This window comes from Platalea leucorodia, assembly GCF_965183815.1.
Source record: "Platalea leucorodia genome assembly, chromosome: 13".
Taxonomy (NCBI): Eukaryota; Metazoa; Chordata; class Aves; order Pelecaniformes; family Threskiornithidae; genus Platalea; species Platalea leucorodia.
This window is the reverse complement of record NC_138835.1, coordinates 10,185,067-10,210,050: the sequence shown is the minus strand read 5'-3', so window position 1 is coordinate 10,210,050 and position 24,984 is coordinate 10,185,067. Positions and strand designations below refer to the sequence as shown.

The 24,984-nt window shown below is 38.4% G+C and overlaps 1 protein-coding gene across 1 annotated transcript; it reads left to right on the top strand.

The window, feature by feature from the left end:
- Positions 1–288: 288 nt before the first annotated feature.
- On the top strand, positions 289–24,696 carry CSE1L (chromosome segregation 1 like). The gene is made up of 25 exons (XM_082326138.1): positions 289–374; positions 3,258–3,353; positions 3,904–4,046; positions 6,617–6,718; positions 7,172–7,317; positions 7,635–7,725; positions 8,043–8,150; positions 9,072–9,164; positions 10,467–10,634; positions 10,732–10,861; positions 11,579–11,644; positions 13,246–13,448; positions 14,841–14,925; positions 15,690–15,751; positions 16,508–16,644; positions 16,808–16,911; positions 17,491–17,588; positions 18,486–18,636; positions 19,151–19,359; positions 20,116–20,213; positions 20,422–20,507; positions 21,627–21,708; positions 22,152–22,298; positions 23,150–23,381; positions 24,078–24,696. The coding sequence occupies exons 2-25, from the start codon at positions 3,269–3,271 to the stop codon at positions 24,165–24,167; spliced, it is 2,916 nt and encodes a 971-aa protein (XP_082182264.1). The 5' UTR covers positions 289–374; positions 3,258–3,268; the 3' UTR covers positions 24,168–24,696.
- Positions 24,697–24,984: the final 288 nt, after the last annotated feature.

Below are 24,984 nucleotides of genomic sequence, written 5' to 3'. Positions count from 1 at the left end.
CGCTCGCCGCGTCCCCCGGGAGCCGCTCGCCCTCCCCGCGGGCAGCCGGCCCCGCGCTCCCTCAGGCCCGGGCGCGGCGGCGGGGCCGGGCTCCCGCGGCGCCTCAGCGGCTCCCAGAGGCCCCCGGGGCCTTGTGGGAAGAGCGCGGCCATTGGTCGGCCGCTCCCGCGAGGAGCGCGGCAAGGATTGGCTCAGCGGGGCGCGTCGGGGAGGGGGAGGCCGCTGATTGGCCCGGCGGCGGCATGGTGTCACCGCCCTGCGTGATGCGGTCACGGTGCCGCCGCCGCGCCCTCTCACCGCGGTTTGAATGTGAAGCGCAGCCGGAGCGCCCGGAGCCGCCGCTGCTGCCGCCACCGCCGGGGGGGAGTCGCCAGGTGAGGCTGGGCCGCGCCGCCCGGCGATGCTGGCGGTGGGGCGGCCCCACAGCCCGGCGGCCCGCATGGTCCGCAGCCGCCCGCCGCTCCGCTCCGCGCTGGGCTGGGGCGCTGGGCCCGCGGCGCAGCGAGAGGCGCAGCTCACCATGCTGGGGTGGTTCGGCCCGCCTCCCGCAGCTCGCGATTGGCCCGCGGTGTCTGGGACTGAGCAGTGTGCTCTCCTCATTGGCTTCCGCTGCTGCCCGTCTGGAGGTGGCGGGGAGGGGGGGGGGGGAGGGGGAGCAAGTTAGTCTGAGGGCGGTCGGTGCCGTTCGGGGTTCCCCCGCCGCGGCCGCCGGCCCGGCGAGGGTGGGCGGGCAGGCAGGCCCGCCCGCCCGCCCGCCCGGCCCTGGGCCCGTCTTGCGGGGGCCGCAGCCGAACCGGGCCGCCGCCACATGAGGCAGCGGGAGCACCGCCGCGGGGGAGGCGCAGTCTGGCGGCGGGCGGGACGGAGCGGCCCCGTCCCTCGGATAAACCGGCCCCGGCTTCAGGCCGGGCGGGCGGCGGGGATGGGGCCGGGGAAACGCCGGGGTGCGCTGTGCTGAGGCGGCGGGAGGGGGCTGGGCCGCCCCCGTGGTAGCGAGAGCGGGGCCGGCCCCGGCGGCGGCCGGGCCTGGAGGGCTCCCGGGCGGCCTCGCCTCTCGGTCTGTGGGGACGCGGCGGGAGGGGGCTGGCGGGGCGGCCGCGGGTCCTCGCTCCTGCGCCCGTGGCCGGTGGGTGCTCGTCTGCCCACCCCTGCGCTTTGGCGAAGTGGAAAGCAGAGATCCTCCCTAGCAGTTTGGTGTAAAGATTATCTGTCCGGTAAAATCTGGACCGTAAACATCCTTAGGCATGTGGGTGGTGTATGGTAGGTGCTGTGGTGAGGGAATGCAGGAACCGAGTTCTCTGAAGTTCCTCACAGTGTAAGGCTTGGAGAACAGCCGCTTTTTGGTTTGGGTTTGGTTTTTTTTCCGTAAGTGGTCTGTCATTAATTTGACTAAAGCAGTTAATGCAGTAAGCACATTTTATGGGTTTTTCTTCTGGAGAGGTGGTCTGAAAATACTCTCATTTTCTGTGGCCTTTTCAGGAGGCATATGTCACAACACAGCAAAAAGCATTGTATCACTCTAGCAAGTACCACCAGTTTTCTGTAGTGAAAAACAACAAAAAATAAATAGCTAGAGGAAGAGAAGGAAATAGGAGTAAGCAAGTAGCGGGTGAAAATACTTATCCTTTTGTATGAGGAAGTAACGGATTAAAATCTTTGTGTTTGGCCTTCAGAGTAAACGTGCAGTCAGCTTGAGGTGTATATTTTTTATATGAGCCCCTATATTACATATGTACGTGAGGTATTTGTAAAAGGCCATTCAGGATTGTCAGTCTTTTTCAGTTTGGTTTCCCATTTGTGTCAAGTTTAGTCTTCATAAATGATCTCTGCGTGGGTCTGCACCTCAGCCTTACAAACTTCCCCGGAGCAGATAATTTATATTTTTTTTAATTATGAAAGATTTAAGTATTAGTTTCAACATCATAGTAATGATGCATGAGGCTATTTCATAGAAGAGATGAGCCAGCTGCTACTGGTGCTGTTTGCTTACGCTATACTTTATTGGGATTTTGTTGGTCGATGTGAATTGGTGAACAAGACTACAGACAAGTAAACCCCCAAAAGGGAAGGGGGGTGAAATATGGGAAGCAGGACTCTCTATGTGGATTTTTACTTTTTGCAAGATATGTTGGGATCTCAATTACTCATTAACATCCATTTAATTTAAGAGGATGCTGTTGCTGTCTCTTTCAATGATATAGATGCCATAGTTAAAGTAAAAATCGTGTCATTAAAACTCACTGCCTTTGCAAGCATGCTTAAATAGAAACTGTATTGCACTGATAATCAACGTAAAACAAATCCAAAGTGGGACAGCCAAATTTCGCTCTCTCTTACTAGTTAGAAACTCCAGAGGAAAAAATGGAAATCTTAGCTTCCTCAGCACTTCTGTGGTGAGTGAACTGTGTGGTTGTATGAAACTGTAACTGTTTCAGTGGTAAGAAGGATGGGCAGAATTGATGATGATATCCTCAGCAACAACATGTCCATTAAAGCACGTCTTGCTGCTGTTTTAGTGTTACTGTAATTTGAATTATTCCAATTAAAGCTGTGAAGTTAATACATCACTGTGGTAAGTATGAGAATGTGTGGGATGATTACTAGAGAGGAGTAATTTAGACTTATTGCACAGAGTTATTCTGTAATAAATATTTCAGTTTAAATTAACTCCCACCCTAATCTAAATTAATTTTACAGGGTGGACAAACCCTCTGGCTTTGCACAGTCTTTTGTCTCTTTATAAAAAATTAATTTTCTGTTGCAAGCTTTCTTTGATAATGAGTACTTACTTTTAAATGAGCTTTGACTCTCCAATACACTTTGAATTGTTCTATTTACAATCATGTAGGACAGGACTATTCAACTTTTTCAGCCAGGAACAGATTTCTGGGGCTGACAGAAGTTCATAAAAGCAAAAACAAACTCCTGTTGTCCTGAAGGGGCAAGAGACCACCTTTTGGCTGTATCTGATTCATGGTTTGCTGGATGTGTGATCCTGTTCCAGGAGTTTGGTTTCAGTAAACTAGACAATAACAGTTACACGTAGTTGAAGAAATGGAATGTTTTCTGTTTTGTGCTTGGTGCACACCAGCTGTTGTTTTATTGGATGAGACATATAAGATAGGACTATCTTTCATGAAGTATAGTCAAAAAGAGCTCATGTGTCTCTTCTGCAGAATCTTGTTTTACATATGTGTACCTTATAGGATAGATTTTTTCTGATTTGTATTTATAACAAAACTACTTGTGGGTTTTAGGTTCTGCCAAAATGGAGCTGAGTGATGCCAATTTACAGACTTTAACTGAGTATCTAAAGAAAACGCTAGATCCAGATCCTGCTATAAGGCGTCCTGGTAAGTGATTCTCATGAGTGACCAAAAAAGTTTAGTTTCTTTTTGGCTCTTCTGTCTGTGTATAGCAAACTTCAGTGGATGTTTGTGCAAATAACCTCTTTGCAGAAGTTCTTGGTACCCTTTTAAAACAAAAAACAAAAAAACTAATGAAGGATGGATATAAATATAAATTTATTTTGTTTGCTTTTTGTAATTTTATTTTCCTGTATTCCTGATTTTTTTGGTACTGTTGTTATTTAGAACAGTACAGCTGTTCGCAATAAACCAGGATTTACTTCTAGCAGGTTATAGCTTTTAAAAACGGTGAGGAGGCAATATTTCCACATCCTACTTTGAACTGAGAGCTTTTGTTAATAGCAGAACTGTTAATGACCTTAGTAGTAAAGAAGCTATGGTACCCTTTGTCAAACTTGTACTGTGTTTCTGTTCTTGTGAAACCCTGGGGAAGTGTTCATGTGTTGATTATTTTAAATAGACACTTGAGGAATCATAGGACTCCCATTAGAAAAATCAGTTCAGCTTTTGCTAACCTTAGTATATTCTCTTACAGCGGAAAAGTTTCTTGAATCGGTTGAAGGAAGCCAGAATTATCCGTTGTTACTCTTAACGCTGCTGGAGAAATCACAGGAAAATGTCATCAAAGTTTGTGCATCTGTAACGTTCAAGAATTATATTAAAAGGAACTGGAGAATTGTAGGTATCCTAGTGAGTAGTTGTGCTATTTAATAATCCTTTTAAGGTGCAATAAGATATTCTGCAGTAACCTTGGAGAATGTGTGTATGTCTGTACTCTGTGAAAGAAAGTAGATCATTCAGAGAACAAACACAAGGTGTAGTATACTGATGAGGGACTAAAGCCTGGACCATTGGAGTCTGTTCTGTTAAAAAGAACTAAAGCTGGGTGATAAAAAGATGAACAAATAATCTTCCCTAATATTATATGCATATTTTGCAGAAGCGCAGTATTTAAACCTCATTTAACTGACAGTAATATTGTTTAAACTAAAATGATTGTGAAGTGTCTATACACATGAGCTGGCCAATTTGGCATGTATCTATTGTCGTAGCGTTACAAACGTTTCAAGCCAGCACTGCAGCTGAAAGTGATGATCCTAGCTTCTCTTTCATGTAAATGCTTCTGGGGCATAGAATAGTGTGGGACAGTTTATTTTGGTGACCTTGCCAGTTTATCACTTAGAAGTATTTGTAGACATCAAATAGAAATATTGCCATTTAATCCCATTTTATGCTTTGTTTTGAAGAGATCAGAAACATTTTTGATTCAGAGCCTTCATCATTCATGAAATTTAATTTATGGTAGAAAGTATTACATTTGAGAGCTGAACTCCTTCAGCAATGAGAGGTTTTAATTGATACTGTTTATACTTTGTCTCACTGAAAGTACTGTTTGTATCTGAAAAATATCAACTGTGTAATGTTGCTTTACTATGGGGAAACTGGTAAGTATTTCATCATTACGTCTTAGCTGGTACCTCTTTACAAATTTGCATGTGATTTCTCCCCTCCCCCCCTACTAATATTAAGAAGCTATAGGAGTCTGAGATCTGGTTATGTTTGATAAGTTTAGCGCATTCGGTCTGGCATGAAATTTCTAGAACTTTGTTTCTGTAATACTGTATTCTTGGTCATTTCTCCCAAATTGCATCTTTATCTGTAGTATATTGTAAGTAGAAATCATGTTCTGTTATGGAAAAATTTGTAAGTGGCTTCCTATTTATGGATTGCTGATGTAATTCAGGATGAGATTTTGTTTTGGAGTAGGTGGGGATGCTATGCAGTAAATGCGTCCAGAGGACCGTTATGGTTGCTGTGTGGCTTCAAGCATGTTGTTTTGTCCAAAATTGAAGCTCTCATTTCAAGAGCAGCTGTATGAACATAAAATACAGCCCTACGGCCAGCTTACCTAGACCACATGGTTTCATTTAGCAGCCTTGGACTTGACTGATACAAAGCTCAGTGGAAGTAAAAGGGTTTTGCCTACTCAAGGACTTTGATTTGGTAGAGCCTGGAGAGCTAGATGTACAGGGCACTTCTGGAGAGAGGGAAGAATTTGCTTTTTTAATTTATTTTTTAAGTATCTGCAGAATAGTCACCTATGTGTTGCCTCTCATGTCTTGTAAAAAGGTCTCATTTCTTTGAAAAAATCTCATAAATAACTCCATAGTAGGATTTGGTGTTGCTGGTCTCTCCACCATCATTGTCCTCACCTCTCTAAATGCATAGCAGTGAGCCCTGCCTCCCTAGTTGGAGCTTGCCTAATACGGTTATTGCTGCCTTTCACATCATATAAACTAGTAAAGCTCAGGTTTTAAAGATCATCTTCTTTTTGTGGTTTTTAATGTATGTCTAGTGATTCTGTACATTCTTCTGATTCAGTGCAATGTGATAGAAGCAGAAAAGCAAGTTCTTGGTGTCTTATTTTTGTTCCTGCTTGTTTATAGCTAAACATAACTCTTGAAATTTTGAAATTACTAAGCTTTTATTTTAAGTTTATGGGTAGATGGTGAAAGGGAGGTAAGAAAGAGGGTAGTAGTGCCGTCTGGTTCAAGCATCTGAAGATGACTGAATTGCTCTCTGGAGGTGCTTATCTCTTTTACTTGCTGGATAAGTTATAGGTTTCTGAACTTCAGTGCTGTCATCACAGATAATGTGACTATCACTGCCTGTCACTGGTTGGTGACAGGCCTCCTTATTATTTTATTTCTTTAGTAGAAATTCTGTAATTTACTGCCCCTTGGCACTATTGACTGACTGGGCTGTGAACTGATTGATATTTTGAACTGATCGAGTCAATGTTATGGTTTTGATGGTGTAACCTGCACCCATCTTCATGTACAGTTTCTAGAAAGTATGGCAGCTTGCACAAAATAAATCTTTGAGATTGGCAGAAGTGAGGACAGAGATGTGGTTTGGTGTGGTGGGAGACTGTTGGTTAAACTTATGTGTGTTACTGGCATACGCACTCACCCTTATTGTGGCTGACTTGCTGATTTGAAAAGTCACCATTAGAGAAGGAGAAAACTAGTTCAAGATTTTACAGAAAGATGTCATTTCTTTCAGCTTTTTTCAGGTACTACTGTTTTAGGTTCATTGTAGGCAATATCATTAACAGATCTTCTTAGTTTCTTTAACTACGTAATAGTTAAATAAATCAGTTTAATTGGTTTCTGAAATGCTGATATTCGCTTGTTGCCTAGAGTGTACTGATATGCCCACCACTTAATTATTGTTTTTAATTTTAGGTTGAGGATGAACCAAACAAAATATGTGAATCAGACAGGATAGCCATTAAAGCCAACATAGTGCCCTTGATGCTTAGCAGCCCGGAACAAATCCAAAAGCAGGTAATATGTCAATTCCTGGTTATGCCCATGAGACTTTTGGAATATTTTAAGTGTGTCTGGAGGCTCTGGTTATTGGCAGAGCTCAGTTCCCTTACCATGAGGTCATCCCAATCCAAGTAACGTGGAGTATGTTGTCACAGCTACTTCTGCCTACTTTAATTTTTTTTTTTTTTTTAAAAAGGCAATTACTGTATAATCTTATAGCTAAGTTCTAGCTTTAGGTAGTTAAATATAGTAATTCCAGAAAGTGAGACTGCATGTCCGCATTGGATTTAAAATGAGATTTATTTATTTGTGGTGAAAATTAGTAGATATTTAACCCAATGATTTTTGAATCTGACAAGAATAATAACCATTTTTCCTAGATATTTGCAACATCTGGCATGACTGCTGTGTTTTTTGTAACGAGGAGCCTGTTATTTATATCATGTAATGGTTATGTTTCCTTTCCAGTTAAGTGATGCTATTAGTATTATTGGTCGGGAAGACTTTCCTCAGAAATGGCCGGACTTATTGACGGAAATGGTGAATCGCTTTCAAAGTGGAGATTTCCATGTCATTAATGGGGTCCTTCGCACTGCTCACTCTTTATTTAAAAGGTATTGGAAATAAGGGAGTTAGTATATGGATTGTAAATTTCTGTTCAACTCTAAATTTTTACCGTTAGACTTAATTTTGTAGATTTACAAAGTCTACAGTTGTGGCTTCTACTTACGCTTATTGATTTTTTTAGTAAGTATTTAAGTGGTTGTCAAATGGTATACCTTGCATGGTATCGAACTATGCTGTTTAGTTCTTGTTTACTTGACAGTATTTGTTTCAAGGTTCAGCACAAAAAATTAATTGTATGCAAGTGAATTTGGTAATAAATGTGAAGACTATATTCTATTTTTTGTGTGTTTCTTTCACTTGTCAGGTACCGCCATGAATTTAAGTCAAATGAATTATGGACAGAGATCAAACTTGTCCTTGATGCCTTTGCTTTGCCCTTGACAAATCTCTTTAAGGTATTTCTTTTTGAATCATTTCTAAAACAAGTTTAGCATTCTGAATTGCTTGTTGTGAATGCCTGCAAAATGAAAACTTGGGAATAGTTGCTTTGAAACTGTTAATGAGGTTCAAACTAAAGTCAGGAAGTGAGACCTGACAGGATTGATAAGGGGAGGAAAAGGAACTGTATTTTCTGTTTGTTTTTTTTTCTCTTTTTTTTTTCTTCTTTTTTTTTTTTTTTTTTTTTTTAAAGTTACATGACACTTTTCAGTACCTCTTGTCAATGTGGTTTGGGGGTGCGTATTACATGACTGAATCTTATGTCTTTTTCTAGGCAACTATTGAACTTTGCAGCACACATGCAAATGATGCTAGTGCTTTGAAGGTTCTCTTTTCTTCTCTCATTCTAATTGCGAAGCTGTTCTACAGTTTAAATTTTCAGGTGAATCTCCTTATTCTTCTCACAGTTTTGCTTTGATCTCACGAAGCTATTATGCTCTTATTTATAGGATCCATTTGAGGCAGCCTTTAAGGCCATGCTTTATCGCAAAAATAAAAGTTGACAGTCTGCATCAACGCTGGAGTAAAGGCACAGTAAGGATGGGGTTAATTAACACGTTAGTTTGGCCCTGTCTATACAAAAGTTCAAGAGTCTAAGCTCTTGTCATAGCAAGGAGGCGTTGTACGGGTAGCTCTGCGAGTATCAGCTGTGAAAGACAGAAGTCAAATGCCTGAGCTTGTACTCACTGTGCTCCTTTATAAATATGTCTGTACTGACATGAACTCAGTCACGTAGATGAAAGTCCATTAAAACTAGGAGCTCTATAGCACTGTAGTAACAAGTAATTCTCGTAGCAGTGTGGGGTTTTTTGTTTTGAAATCCTATCTAAATTTCTAACATTATTAAATAAATCTGCTATATGAAAAATGGTAAAAAGATAATTTGCTGAGGTGACATATATTTAGTGTTTCAACACAAACATAAGTCTGTGAAGTGTGATGATGGTGCCTTGATTGCTTGAGCTGTTCTTCCATATTGGGCAAAAGAGCAAGCTGGAGTTAAAGGGAGGCTTGTGCTCTCTTGTTCGGAGTAAGAGGCAGTAAGGTTCTTTCTTTATAAAACTGTAGGCTATCTAGGGTCTAAGCAACTAGTTTATTTGGAAATAGTGTATTCCAAAGCCTCCCTCTGGAGGGTTTTCATTTGGGAGGAGGAGGGGGTAGTGTTTCATTTTGAAGTTTGTTTTTGACACTTAGTTGTCCCTCAGTAGATGATAAGGTGGATACATACTACTAACAATGTAGATATATTATCTAAGCGGTGCAATCAGAAATTAAAATGTAGATTTATGCTTTTCCTTCACAGGATCTTCCCGAGTTTTTTGAAGATAACATGGAAACGTGGATGACAAATTTTCATAGTCTTCTAACTTTAGATAATAAACTTTTGCAGACTGATGTAAGTACTGCATAAACCTCCTGGTTTGCCCCTGTGTAGTGGAGAGGGTTGACTGAGAACTTAGGTCTAACTCTGAACAATGCAGTGTTTTCTTTATTGGATAAACAAAGGAATAGAATGGCTGTAAGGAAATGGAGTTTAAGAGAAGTTGCCCCATCTAAGAAATTTGAGGTCCAGTTCTTGAAGTTGTATCTCAGTTACAGGTATACCCAGCTGTGCACAGAAATCAAATTACAGATAATCATCAATGAGGAGATTCTTTTGAGGATATCTGCTGAAGTAACCTGGTCATTAGAGAGTCACAGTGCTCAGGTTTTCTGTACCTTTAAGCTGGTTCATGCACGATGTTTTAGAAAACAGGATATCTTAAAGAACTTGAAACAGTTGAACATAGAAGGCATGATGTCCCTAAGTACTTCAGTTCAGCGTCTGCTGTCTCTGTCTAATTATAAGTATTAGTAGTTTCACAGGTGAAAGATGATACCAAGTCATCAAAGCTCAAATTAATTTTGTGCATGCTTTCTGCGTTTTAAATGCTGTCTTCCAGATACAGTGCAGTAGTTTGCCACATGGTGGAGCCAAAGCAGCTCTATAAATTTCTTTACACTACATAGGGAGGCGTATTAAGTACATTCTGTGCTATAGTTTCATGGTCGTTCCAGGCTAACGCTGCTGCTAAAAGAAGCTTTGCTGCTCTTTTCTCTTCTCTTGTGCCTGTGGGCTACTGCCCAGCACAGACATTCATGCAGCTGTGTGCTGAACTGACTCAGGAAATGATATGCCTTAAAACGGAAAGGTGGGGGGGACTGGGGGTGGGGAGACAGAACTGGGGTGGTGTTTGGTGGTTTTTAATTCCAGCTCAATTTCCCAATTCACTTTGCTTTGTGGCTCCACAAGCATCTCTGCTGGTATGGGGAAGGGGGGAAGAAACTACTCTTACAACTATTCCAATTTAAAGTAGCAAGATACGATGTCTTCTAAGTATATTTTTTCAACACCTTGTGTTGTCTTTTTTCTATTACATTTGTAAATTATTTTCATGTCAAGCTTTATCAGGTCTAAATGATTTAAAGTGCATGGTACTTTCATTTGAAATGCAAGTATGATTTATAACTTGCAGTGCAGTTCCAGTACAAATCAGCAAAATACAGTGATTCTAGGGATGTGAGAGGGATTTCTTTCACCTATTTAGAACATGGTAAAAAAATAGTGTAAATATTTCCTTCAAATATGTTGATACTTTTAATATTTAAGTAGCGTTAAAGTTTGGATGTTTAAGTTCTTAGTTTTGTTTTATGTGAGGATGAAGAGGAAGCTGGATTACTGGAGCTCTTGAAATCACAAATTTGTGATAATGCTGCTTTATATGCTCAAAAATATGATGAAGAATTCCAGCCCTACCTGCCACGTTTTGTAACAGCGATCTGGAATCTGTTAGTCACAACAGGCCAGGAAGTGAAATATGACTTGGTGAGTTGTTATAAACTGATCTTGTCAAGTTTAATAATGAATTATAAATTGGTCAGTCATGCTACAGCTGTGTGTGTTCTGTTTTGTGTTGTTCTAGCTGGTTAGTAATGCAATCCAGTTTCTGGCCTCAGTTTGTGAGAGACCGCATTACAAGCATCTGTTTGAAGACCAGAATACATTGACAAGCATCTGTGAAAAAGTCATTGTTCCCAATATGGAATTTAGAGGTAACTTTTTGAGACTTAAGTTTTCAAGGACAGAATAAAATCTAAGTGTAATTATAATGATATGTGGCTTTGCAGGACTAAGAATTGAGGATTACCTCTTGTGTGCTTTAGTACGAGATTCAAAACCAAGTTTCTGGAGCAGATTGCTGTCCTATGGGCTTTGTAGAATTGTGCGAATACATCTAATAATTTTTGTGTCTTACTGGGGTCTCAAGTTGAGAAGTATAGGAAGTCTAGTTCCTGTGCCACCAGTAACTTTTCATGCTTAAAGTGAGTATCAGAATAATTCAAGGAGTCTAAATAGGCATAGATATCGGGCCTACTAAATTGTAATGTCTATTTCTCCAGGTTTTGATGGGCTCATATTGATCCTAGTTTCTAAAATGCAGTGAAGATCTATTGCAGTGATAAGAAGCTTCTCTCTCTTAAGTCTATGACTCTGGAAGCCTCTTTAAATACGCTTAGTGTTGAACATGTCCTATCTTTTTTTCTTTCTTTTTTTAAAATCGGGAATACATCAGCTCATGAGTATGAAAGACTAATTTGTGGGGCAGCAGCAAGTTAAACAGGCTAGTCTGGCTGGGTATTTCTGATTAATTTCTATTAATGTTATAGAAAAGTACTTGGAAAAAATAGCAAGTTGATAATAATACACCTTTTTACCATAAAAACCAGAGACCTCAATATTTAAACTTCTATGTATTTTTCTATTTTCAGCGGCTGATGAAGAAGCATTTGAAGATAATTCTGAAGAATATATAAGAAGGGATTTGGAAGGATCTGGTAATCCACAGATTTATACTAAGAATACTTGGTCTGTAAATATAGCTCTAAAGAGCTGAAGCAATTTACTGAAGCTTTTATAACTTATTTTTGAAATTGGGAAGATTCCCCTCCTCCCCCAAGAGATTTTATCCAGTTTTTTATCAAGTTTACTGTCACGATGTGCCCATCACAGTGTCTTTTTGTTTTGAACAATGTTTTTGTAGGGTTTTTTTCCTTAATTGGATTGGTATGTCTCCTACACTGCACACATTCTCGTTTCAGCAAATATAGCCCGTAAGTCAATGCTGAATAGTGGCCACACTTGTGTATTTAGTTCCTATGTGGAGAGTTTTAAATAACATGGAGAGACTGTGCCTGTATTTAGTAGTCTATCATGTTTAAACTGAAATTCTGACCGGTGTTGCATACAAATCTGTGACCAAGCCAGCTGGACACTGGCCAGCCCTTGTACGCTGGCACTGTGTTCAAACCAGTACAGTAACCGTCCTGAAAACACAGTGCTGTGCTGACAGAGCTGCTTGATTTTCTGATTGTAGCTGTCTGGTCTTCAGCCAGATCGGAGCACAAATGAACCAAATCTAGATCTGTATGACAATTCTGTATATGCTGTTCTGTGCCACTAACAGTTTACTGACTGACACTATTAGATTAATGACACTTCATAATAGATTTAAGAAATTACTGTATGCTTGCAGTGGAGGACAAAAATTGGAGGAAAATGTTTTTGAACTTTTCAAGCAAACATTTTATCATTCTTATCCAGGATTGGCTGCATTTTAGGTATTCGTGAAGCGTTTATTTGTAGCTACTTCTGCTTTTAAGAGAATTGAGGCAAGAAGTATTTGTGTTCTTCAGAGATTACTTTAGATATGTACTCTTGCATTTAAATTGCTTTATTTTCCTTCTGTCGCTTCTGTTAGTATATTATATTAAAGGCCAACTGACTTTTTTTATTTTTTTTCCCCTTTCTTGAAACAAGGAAGTTTTACAGGTTTTCTTGGGGTTTTTTTGTTTTGTTTTTATATGCCGAGCATGATGTTATATGGGATGGAATATCCCTTTGGTCAGTTTGGATCAGCTATCCTGGTTGTGTCCCCTCCCAGCTTCTTGCTGGCTGGGAAGGAAAAAGAGAAAGCCTTGACACTATGCAAGCACTCTTCAGCAATAGCCAAAACCCTGGGGTGTTACCCACAGTTTTAGTTACCAGTACAAAACACGGCACCATGTGGGCTGCTATGAAGAAAATTAACTCCGTCCCAACCAGATTTGGGTGCATAATTGTCAACATAGTAAAAAAGCCCTCCCCCCCGCATGCTTACTGAAACTTTCTTTAGAGGGCAGTAAAACCTGTGAATACGCCTGCTGTATTGGTAGGTGCCCGTTCCTCTTTGTTGTACAAATAGTCCCTATTATGACAGTAAGGAAAAGACTTAAATGTGTTCTTACACATCAATGTGGAGGGTTGCAATAATTAACATGAGGTGTGGCTGTAACTTGAGAAGCTGTATATCATTAATATATTAATTATTATGTTTATTAATATGAAAAGCTGTGTACTTTCCAAATACATATCCAAAGAATCTTTGGTTCTCATGCAGATATTGACACCAGGCGCAGAGCAGCTTGTGATCTAGTCAGAGGCCTGTGCAAATTTTTTGAAGGGCCTGTGACAGGGATTTTTTCTGGATATGTTAATTCTATGCTGCAAGAATATGCAAAGAATCCATCTGTTAACTGGAAGCACAAAGATGCAGCTATTTACCTTGTTACGTCTTTGGCATCCAAAGCTCAAACACAGAAGGTATGTATGTTTACATGCTATTCATTTTAATCCATATGCATTTAAGGATTATAGTGTATATAAGGATTGATGGAATTCATTTTATGCTGTTTCAGAATGGGAGTAACTGTATTTGTAGTAGTTTAATGTTGGGGAGGTTAAAAGTTGTCCATTATTTAATCCTCTCCCGGTTGGTAATTTGGTGGTATCTGATCTTCAGATAGATTGGGCAAAGTCAGCAACTATGTGTGACGGTTTGGCAGGTCTTATTAGCATGTGTGAAGCAGCCGTACAGAGAAACAAAATTAACTTGGGTCTAGAACCTCTGAGCTTTTTAAACGGTCCTAAGCCAGAGTTTGTAAGCCGTGGAAGGCCAAATTTAGCTTTACAGAAGATCAGAAGTATTAAGCAGACTAGAAGGAATCTAAATGACTCTTACAGTTCTTGTCATTGTATTTCCAATGTTTGCTGTTATTTGAGTGTTTATGAGTTGGAAATGGCATGTGAATGCTAATGATGGCTGGAAATGGATCTCATTACTTGTTTGGGAGAAAGCAACTAAGAGGCTGGATACATTGAAGAGCCACAACTGAGCTAAACTCTATTTGGAAACAGTAGCATTGTATTGAATGTCCTACAGAACAGATTTTAATATACTAACAAATACTTTAAATGTTATTACAGTTCAGATCTCAGTGGCTTTACAAGGCAGACTTGAAGTAAACATAGTAAAACATGCTGTACATCATCTTTATTCAATTTTGCTGAAGGTTCTCAGTCTTTTCCTGAAACTCTAGTTGTATACTACTGCTCAGCAATTGCTAATAATAGTGATGTGTAATGTGAACCAGAGTTGTCTAGCAATTAGAAAACTGCTCAGTTGTACATATTCTTTTTTTTTCCCGTGCTATTTAGTGGCAAACATGGGATAACATCACTTAGAACACTTGGTTGATAAATATCCGTCTGAAAAATCCTGTTTTAAAAATTAGTTGCATTTTTCATAAGAGAAAACTAAGTAGTCGTTATTTTGCTGCTCTAATTCAGAATTGGACTTTGAGTCCTAAACTTTTCCTTTTTAAAAGGCCTATCACAAAAAACTTACCAAGTTAGTAAGATGTTGATATTTTCTCTCTCAAATTTTGGTTGATTATTACTGTGTTATGTGCTACTATTTCTCAACTCAGAGCTGGTAACTTTGAACCTCAGTAGTGCTACAGCTGAAACGTAGACACTAAAAACATTAAGAAAAAGAAATTGGATGGCTCTCAGCTAAAGATGCAATTTCAGCAATCTCATCAGGTGCATGCAGGCTTTGGATTCCTTTTATTAAAAGCACATAAAAAATGAGTAGGAAAACTAACTGAGTGTCAACATCTAAAAACAGAGTTGGTTTGTTTTTTGTTTTTCTAGCATGGAATAACACAAGCCAATGAACTTGTTAATCTGACAGAATTCTTTGTGAATCACATTCAACCTGACTTGAAGTCTGCTAGTGGTAAGTTAATGTTAATTTTGATATGGCATTTTTTGTGATATATCTACAACCTTGACAGTGACCATTGTTTCTTAAGGCTCAAGCGCTTGTATATCAGCATAATCTCGGAGACAGAAAACTGTTAACACCTGGCACACGGGAAGTAATTCAAATTTGGTTGGCCAGCAATGAATGAGCTTTTAAACAAAAGTGGATTACCACAGGCTATCTGCAAGATCAGAGCATGTACACACATGGTTGCTATCAGCTACATGCTTAAACTTGTTGAATCAAAGTAATTTGATTTCTGTACTTGAGACCTTCTGGCAAACTTCTGTGCTATACAAAACCCTGAGAAGTTAAAATACTGAAGGCTAGGTCGTAGCCTGTATCAGCCCATATTGATGAGATTACAGATGTCTAGAATTAAGCCACATAATTTATTTTATGCTTCAGCAATTATCTTACGATACTTGGAACGTAGTGGGTTGTCTTGGAATATGTAATCAGAGGCTGTTAAAATCAGAGCCAGAAGGGGAAATTTCATGTGAAAGAGTTTTACTGTACACTTAATGGTACTGGGGTGTGATTTGTACCTAAAACTGATACTCTGTCTAACAGTGCCTATATAGAAATGCTGAAACTAAGCAACGTAGAAAAACATTGTGTATATTATTTTTGAGTGAAAAAATCATGACTTAATGTCACCTCTATATATAGTATATGTTCAGTAATCACGTTTACATGAAAACTATCAACAAAATTTGCTTATTTTTCTGTTGCAGTGAATGAATTCCCTGTGCTAAAAGCAGATGGTATCAAATATATCATGATTTTCAGAAACCAAGTAAGTTTTTCTTTTACTTTTATGGTAAAAACATATTGTAGTTTGTTACTTTATACTTGCCAAGCCTAATTTATCTTACTTGGCCATATGTTAACTCAACAGGTGTTTGATAGTCATATATAACACTTCATGCTGAATTTTTAGTTTCAAAAGTAAATGATATTGTTATAAATATCCAATTAACATGTAGTCTATATGCTGTCCATATGCTGTGGGAGCACTGAACATCTTAGCATGCTTAGTTCTGTGACACACTCAGACTTTTTCAAGTGCATGTTAGTCTAAATATACTTGATTGCTCGTATCATTGCAGTAGTTGTTAAAGAGAGTGCAGCAACTTTGTCCTTTACCTTTTCTGATTTGTGAGATGCAGTAAGAAAATATATTATTATTTCTAAATTTTAGATTACCTTTATTCATCTCTTACGAAATATCTGTGATTTTTTTAAAGCTTGAGATTTTTTAATTGCCCATTGAGACAAAGTAAAATGGAAAAAGAAATATACATTACAAGTATATGCACTTACTGACAATCAGATGCAACACTGATGTTTGGGAGAAGTGTACAGGTGACGACAGAAATAGGTACCTCTTGGCTGTCAAGGTGTGATTTAGCAACTGGAGGAGTCTTCTAAGATTTCTTCCTCTGCCAAGCTTTCAGTTTGTAGCTGATGAGCTCAGCGTGGTTATGCTCTAGTGTTGAACCATCTGTATTTTTATGTAACATATGTACAATTTGTTGCTATATTTTTGTAGGTACCTAAAGAACAACTGTTGGTATCTATCCCTCTCTTAATCAATCATCTTCAAGCAGAAAGTATTGTGGTCCATACCTATGCAGCCCATGCTCTTGAAAGACTGTTTACCATGAGAGGGACAAATAATACTACCCTGTAAGTTTTCAAGCAGAAATAAATTCATTGCGACATAGGTTTTGTCCATTAAGGATAAGAAATATCTGTAAGGGATCTTTTATTTCTTAGTATTACAGTATTGTAAAATGCTTGAAGTTTGTGAATATCTTCCATCATTAAAGAGCTGTGTTTTACTTACCAGCATTACAGCTGCAGAAATGGCACCATTTGTAGAAGTGCTGTTAACAAACCTTTTTAAAGCACTGACGCTTCCTGGCTCATCTGAAAATGAATACATTATGAAAGGTAAATGCTTATGAGTTCTGCAATATAAGAGTAACTTTGTTAACTTGAGGTAAAGGCTTATAGTTACAGGTTACTGAAATTTTTATTTGAAAAACCTGATTTATGCAAGCGTGCTAAAGTAGTATGCGCAGCCTGCAGTTACTTACCAGGCTGTATTAAGTCGTCTTTGACCAAATTTATGGTACCAAAGAGAAACATTAAACATAATGGTATTGTGACAAATTATTTCTCAAATGGTAGTCTTTGTAGTCAGGACAGCTACCTGAGCAGTGTCAGTAGGAGATTTGAGTGGGTTATGGCTAATAGTATGCCAAGATTTGAGACTTGCCCAAGATAAATGATCGTCTTTGCAGAGTTGCTTAATCTGCTGTGCTCCCTCTATAGAATGGAGATAATGAGGCTTTGCTTTATCCTTTGTCATGATTATGGATTGATTGTTCTTGCAGCAGGTGCTCTTTCTTACTGTACCTAATTCCTTGGGATCTAATTTATTAGCAAAAGGTAAAGGATTTAGGCATATGATGGATGACAGAAGTGTATGTTTGTCTCCAGAAGATAATACTTTCAATTTATTTGCAGCCATCATGAGGAGTTTTTCTCTGCTACAGGAATCCATAATTCCATACATCCCTTCTGTCATCACACAGCTTACACAGAAACTGCTGGCTGTCAGTAAGGTAAAGAAACAGGCTATCTGAGCAAAATGTTCACTTTTTACCTTTTAGAGCAGTCTTTCTAAAGATTTATGTATACCTTGTTGTTTGTGTTCTGTTAGAATACTGTAAATTGTTCAATATTTTCTGACTAAAATAAGTTAAAACAGCCTTCCAGTGAAGTACTGTCTTCCTTTTAGGACACAATTTCAAACCATTCTCCCCTGCTGTCATCTGAAATTTGGAAACAGCATATGAAATCTTTCTGTAATACTAGTTTGTTTTAGTATAAATGCTTGTGCAGAGGCCACCGTTACAATAATCCGTTTTCCTCACAACTCCTTTATTCTTTGTCCTTGAAGCTTCTGAGGCTAATATTAAATTTAGGCACTGAAGTGTGGGATTAAATTAAATAAATTATCCTCCTGCTTTTGGTGGGTAAAACTCTCTTTAGTTTTTTTTGTTCAGGCTGGTCTAATATTCTTGAACATTAACACTAGGGAGTGCTTTAGAATACCTTCATCAACTACCCAAAAAACTTCTACTCTGTATAGTTTAAACCTAGCTGCAGAGTATAAGAAGCGTTCAATAAAAAATTGACTGGAGACTTCCAGGATTGAAAAATAATTTTTTTCCAGTTTTTGTTTTGTGATACTTTAACTGCTTGCTAGTTTATGTAGAGCTTCTGAAAAACACGTGTCTTTAAAATATTTTAAAGAACCACTCCTCCTTTATGGTTTAAAGGTTTTTATGTTTGCTTTTATCTATGGAATTCATTTCATTAGTATATTAATAAATAAGTCATAAGTATCCTTATTCCCAATTGCTACTTTAGGCTTCAGTTGACATAAATGTATTTTGCTAAATAAGTGACTTGGCTGCAAGTTTGGGTTGATTTATCTGTTTATAACTTGTTTTTAGAATCCAAGCAAACCTCACTTTAACCATTACATGTTTGAATCAATATGCTTGTCAATAAGGATAACATGCAAAGCAAACCCTGATGCAGTTGGCAGCTTTGAAGAGGCTTTGTTTATGGTGTTCACTGAGATACTACAGAATGATGTGCAAGGTAAATGAAAATCAGTAAGTGCTTGTGCTCTCTCTCTACTATAATGGTCGCTATGATTTACCTCGTGGCAATTTTTCTGTAACACAGGAAATTCAAGTGACAACGCAGCATGTTCACAGTCCTAACAAACGCTTTTAGGAAACATCTGGGTTGTTCCATAGGGTACTTCAACTGTATTAACTTATTTTTCAAACAAACTGTATTTTTAAAATATCTAACAATCACTACTCCAAAGCCTCTTATTCTTCTTCATTGTGTGGCCTTGTTTCTAGTAGTTTGTTTTCCATGTTCTGAAACACTAACAAATAAAGGAAATAGAAATTGAATATATATGATGCTTGCAAATTTTTTGAATAATTAAATTTGGGAAGTGATACATTTCTCCAAGGTTTTATTTGTTGGAACCTTTGTGTTAATATCAGAAAACTGTAGGTTCAATCAATAGATATGTGGTTCCTAGAATTGACAGTGACCATATTTGCTGAATTTGTAAACGTCATTGTTTCTTTTCCAGAGTTCATTCCATATGTGTTTCAAGTGATGTCCCTACTTCTAGAAATGCATAAAAATGAAATCCCATCATCCTATATGGCATTGTTTCCTCATCTACTTCAGCCAGTATTATGGGAAAGGACAGGAAACATTCCTCCTTTGGTCCGACTCCTGCAGGCTTATTTAGAGCGGGGTGCCAATACAATAGCAAGTGCTGCTGCTGACAAAATTGTAAGTTGGGTTGATTTAGTGACGGTGTATGCCTCTAGACATGTTGATTTAAGATTAAAAATTATGAGGAACTTTTTCCTTTAGTGAATAGTTGGATTTGTGCAGAATTTGTGCTTGTACTTTAAATTAATAGTGCTTACTTATAAAGACAAAAAAATACTATGAATGCAGGCTTTTTGGATGCTTTTGCATTATGTGCATAAGATAAATCCTAGACTGTCATGCTTTTGTCAATTAAGACGTAAAATTCCTGCACTTAATTTTTGCAAGCAGGTAAGTTTCCGCAATTTTTCTGTCTCATTTGCCTCATGTTGAACACTGTGGATCAGGAAAACTCTCAGAGGTTCTGTTCAGAACAGTCTTGAGAAGAGTGAGTGAGGAGGAGCCAAAATGTTGGGAGATCTGAGGATGAGTGAATTCAGTGGGAGATTTATTCTGCATACTTAACTTCGGTTATTTCTGCTGCATGATCTGCTATAGTCAGACTTGATTAGACAGTGCCATCGATGAAGCAGACATGCACGTTCAAATTGGCTTTGGTGTTCATTTGATCAAGGTTAATCTTAATGCTCAAAGGAACATCACTTGGTCCCAATAGAAATCTGTCTTCCTTGTCCTTAACTGCGGAAACAGAAGCCTGTTTTAGGTTCTGAAAGCTTTTGCCTTGGTGTATGTCTTATATGGTAAGGGCCTACCTTCTGGTAGGTCATATATGAAGAACTGTTGTGTAGAGTTTTGTATTTGTTTTGCTTACAGCCTGGATTGTTAGGTGTGTTCCAGAAGTTGATTGCCTCTAAAGCTAATGACCATCAAGGATTCTACCTTCTAAACAGTATTATAGAGCATATGCCTCCGTGAGTATAAGTTGAAATTACATTCAAAACTAATTTCTGTAGACTTTAATATTTGGTATGTTTGTGCACTTCATAGTTAATGTTTAACAACTGAAAAATGTCACATTTATCAGTAAAATAGATTTGAACAGCTCTATACATGTTTTCTTTGAAGCGACACTAGTAAAATCCTAGTCTGAATTGAATAACTGTTCTTTTAAATTTCCAGTGAATCAGTTGACCAGTACAGGAAACAGATCTTCATTCTACTATTCCAAAGACTTCAAAATTCCAAAACAACAAAATTTATTAAAAGTAAGTTCCTTGCTACATGAAAAGTTGGTGATGCCAACAGTTTAGAACCTGCAGCTGTACTGAATAAGTATCCTATCGTGTCCTGTGACTATGTGGATGAAGGGATACGAGTGACTCTTAACATCAGTGACTTGCTTCAAATTATCTGTGTAATCAAGGGTGGCATATAGGGCAGTTGCCACAGCGGGTGGCACTTACTTCATGAAAACTGAAGGAATGGAACTAAAATAAGGGAAGAGACTTGTGTATTCCTCTTACTTTCTTACTGTGTGTGATATCATTCATTATCTGAAAGTGTCTCCGTTTAATCCTTAACTAATACCAGCAAACTTTCACTCTCACAGAGCACAATAACACTGACCACACTTTCCTTTGTTACATATAGTTGTGTGTTATTACTGTTAAATATTCTATGCATTTGTGTCATTCTGCCTTAACAGGAGTTAAGTTATTGATAAGGTTTTATGTTAAGCTAGCAAAGCTGTGACAGATTATTGAAATACGTATTCTGGTTATTCCTGCTGTAACAGAGAGATTATTGTCATACTGATGAAATTATTTTACCGATACTATCACTACACAAATTATGCAGTGTCTGTTACTTAATCCTATAAAATATGATTAATGCCACCTGGCAGGAGCAAGAGTGATAGGATTGCTTATAATGGCCTTCCACAAACAAAATTTAAGTGGTGCTTTTAATGCATTGCACCTGTGCTCTGGTACAAAGGCCATGCAAAGGGGTTCACAGCTGATCTGAAAAACTGCATTGCATGAAGTTTCAGCTAAAAGCATTGAAGAGTTCTTTTGGTCCTTGATCTGAAAAATTTGCAAATAGCTTTCCTAATTCCTTATAACTGCTGTAAGGGCAAAAAGGACTGAATCTTTTCTTAGTTGTCTTACCGCCATGTTTTAGTGTGGTGCAGTACATGAAAAGATCAGCAGTTTTTTGATGAACTTCAAGGCAGCAAGTTAATGTACTTCACTAAAACAGAACATTTATAAAGATGGTTGTTTCTGTCCCCTTGAAAAACATGTTAGAATGTATTTTGCTGCTGACTCTAAAGCTATTCTTTTGTTTTCATGTTGAGTTTTAATTTGACCTTTTTCTTGTTACAGGTTTCCTAGTCTTCATTAACTTGTACTGCATAAAATATGGGGCATTAGCTCTGCAGGAAATATTTGACAGCATACAGCCAAAGTTAGTATGATTTTTTTTTTTTTTAATTTAAGACCGCTGTGTAATTTTTATCTTTCAAAGTAGGAAATAGTTGTCTCCTTTAGCTAAAATTGCAAACCGGATTTGTCACTAGCTTGACTAGCCAAATGTTTCTTCTAATGTGGTTGATTTATTTGTCTTGCAATTTTTCTTTTTCTGATTTGCTGCCCGCAGTTCCTTGTTGATAGTTCAAGATATTAATCTCCTAAGCAGATCATAAAAAGGAAAGAGTGATGTTTTTATTTTCCCTTTGTGGAAAGCTTGTATGCTTAAATTTCTACCAGGCATCTACTGTGACAGGGCAGCATCATAACAAATTATCTGGTTTTCTCTTTGTCCTAGTGCTTCATATTGTTTCTGGTTTTCTTTTGTCACCGTAAGGCTCATAAGGCTTTCTAATACTTTTTCTTTTAATGTCATAATAGGATGTTTGGAATGGTTTTGGAGAAAATTATAATTCCTGAAATCCAGAAAGTGTCTGGACAAGTTGAAAAGAAAATCTGTGCTGTTGGCATTACAAAAATACTAACAGAATGTCCTCCTATGATGGACACTGAGTACACCAAGCTCTGGTATGTAGCACACTGCTTCAAGTTCTGTTAGTGAGGCTATTTGATTTTTTTGAAAATGTGAGCTATCACCAGGATATATTCTTCAAATAAACTGTTGTGATTTCTTTGGGCCTGCTATTGGTACGAGGCTGAGTTTCAGGCTTTTCATACCACTTTCTTTTTTTAACAAATAAAACTGTGTTTTCAAAGCAGATGCCAGAACTGGTTTGAGATTTTTTTGTGATGGGGATACCACTAGCTGGGCTAGCTAGGACTGCATTTAAGAAAATACACTACTTTCTTTTAGCTTGTATTCTTTCTGAAAAGCTAGGCCCAGTTTTGACGTATAACTGTTCTATCAGTCAGGAGGCCTGAGCATAGACTTACAACCTGACGGAGAGACTGGAAGATCTTAGCTTGACAGTAGAATTTTGGGGAAAGCTATCTGGGAAGATTGTAAGCCAGTCTAGCAGTCTAGGATGTCAGGTAGCCTGAATGTAATGACAATAACTGGATCCCTGAACTAGAACCATTTGGGGGGGTGGTGGTGGTGGTGTACTTAAAAAAAAAAAGGTGTAATCTGGAAAAAGAATTGCTTTTCTTAGGTATGTTTCATGAGAATTTGACCTGATAAAAAATAAATACATTGTTCATGCTTTTAATAGGAGCACCTACATTATGCCTGTAAAATACACAGATCCACAGTTCTTCAAATCCAGCTTAGATTGGGCACTTAGAATTTCAGTAGCTAAGCAAGTACCTGCAAGGCTAAATAGTAAAAGGTTCTGAGAAATTTGAACATTCTTGTACGATACATCCTGTCCTAATGTATTTTAAGCACTCCAATTTTATCCTCCCCTCTTTACATATAGGATTCCTTTGCTGCAGGCCCTGATTGGCCTCTTTGAACTGCCTGAGGATGACACTATCCCTGATGAAGAACACTTCATTGACATAGAAGATACTCCAGGATATCAGACTGCATTCTCTCAGCTAGCCTTTGCTGGAAAAAAAGAACACGATCCTGTAGGTCAAATGGTGAACAATCCTAGAATCCATCTGGCACAGTCTCTTCACAAACTGTCTACAGCGTGCCCAGGCAGGGTAGGTGACTTTATACGCAGCATGCTAATGCTAAATTCTGTAGAGAATAAATGCTTTTTTGATAATGGGTCTCTTCTGCTCATGTTTGATAATCGGAAAAATGAAGTATGTCATAACCAGAATGCAAGGTATTGCTCTCTTTTATTCTTTAATGGAATATAGCTTTTGTAAGGTTTTTTTCCTTAGTAACCTTAGAAAGATCATATTTTCACATTACTTAATTTAGCAATAAGCTTAAATACGTCATTTCTTAAATGAAAATTTATCCACTTGTCAGTATATAACTAATACTTGTCTCCAGTTCAGTTGTATGCACTCAGGAAATTTCAGGCAACTCATGTTAAATTAAACAAGTTAAGTTTACAGTTAACTATTTTAACCCGTAGCATCTTTGTTTTGTTCAAGATTTTGGTAAGTAAAGATTGCCCAAGAGATCTGACGTTTGCTGCATCCGAATATCTGCTTTGGTAACTGTAGGTTTTCTCTACTCTTCTTTCATACTTGATTCAGATAGGTAGTACGTAAAACTGTCAGCATCAGGAATTGTAATTCCAGCAGCTGCTTTCACAATGAAAAACTGCTGCTCTCAGGATGTCATTTGACTTTGTACCATATGTTGACTCAGTGATTAACAGGATATAGCAGTAGTTTAATGTATACACACATTGACACTTCTGCTCTATCGTATGTTTCAAGGTTCCATCAATGCTGAGTACTAGTCTGAATGCAGAAGCGTTGCAGTATCTCCAAGGATACCTCCAAGCTGCAAGTGTGACACTGCTCTGAATTGCATATATTCCACAAGCAAGATCAAAAGCTGTTTTGTTATACAGAAGGTTGACACTGACTTTTTTTTATAGCAGAGCTCAGACAAAATGAAAAATGCTACTTGAAAATGTATTGCAGAATCCATCTTGTAAAAGATAAATGTGGCTTTAAGCAGAACCTGAAGGAATTTGGTGGTTTGTGTACTCATAGGTAAAAGGTGGCTAACTTCCATTCCCAGTTTAATTTCAAAGGGAATAGTCATAGCGGTTTGTTGTAGGGTTTATTTGAAATCTGCATCTGCAGTGTTTGGATAACATTTTGAAACGTATGGAGAGCACTGGCTGTAGAAACTCACTTTGGTCACTAAAATTCCTTTTCATTTTGATGTTGTCCTTTGTATTTCTTTTGTCTTTCCTTAAACTTTATCTAAATTGTGAATAAATAAGACGTACTTGTTTAAAATGCCTGTCACTGTGCGCTTACTGTTTTAGAAGAATGTAGTCGGTTTAAAAAAAGATAATGTTTTAAACTTAGGATAGAATATAAAATAGTGGGACCGTGAGGATTTTTCTTTATCTTAAGTCATAGTTTAAATACATTGTAGGATCATACAGAGCAAATCTGAAACTTTGGCAGAAGATCCAAAGCTATTATCACTCTTGATATTCATCAGCAGGTGCGCCCCTTCTCTTTGAACAAGACGTGTCAGTATAGTGCAGTAAAAGCAAGTAGTACACCCTCTTAGAGCAGGTATCAGTCTCCAAGTGGATTTTTAGCGATGTATTAAAACTGAAGCAGTGATCTTAGAGCTAAACTTAACTCAGATGTTCTCCCT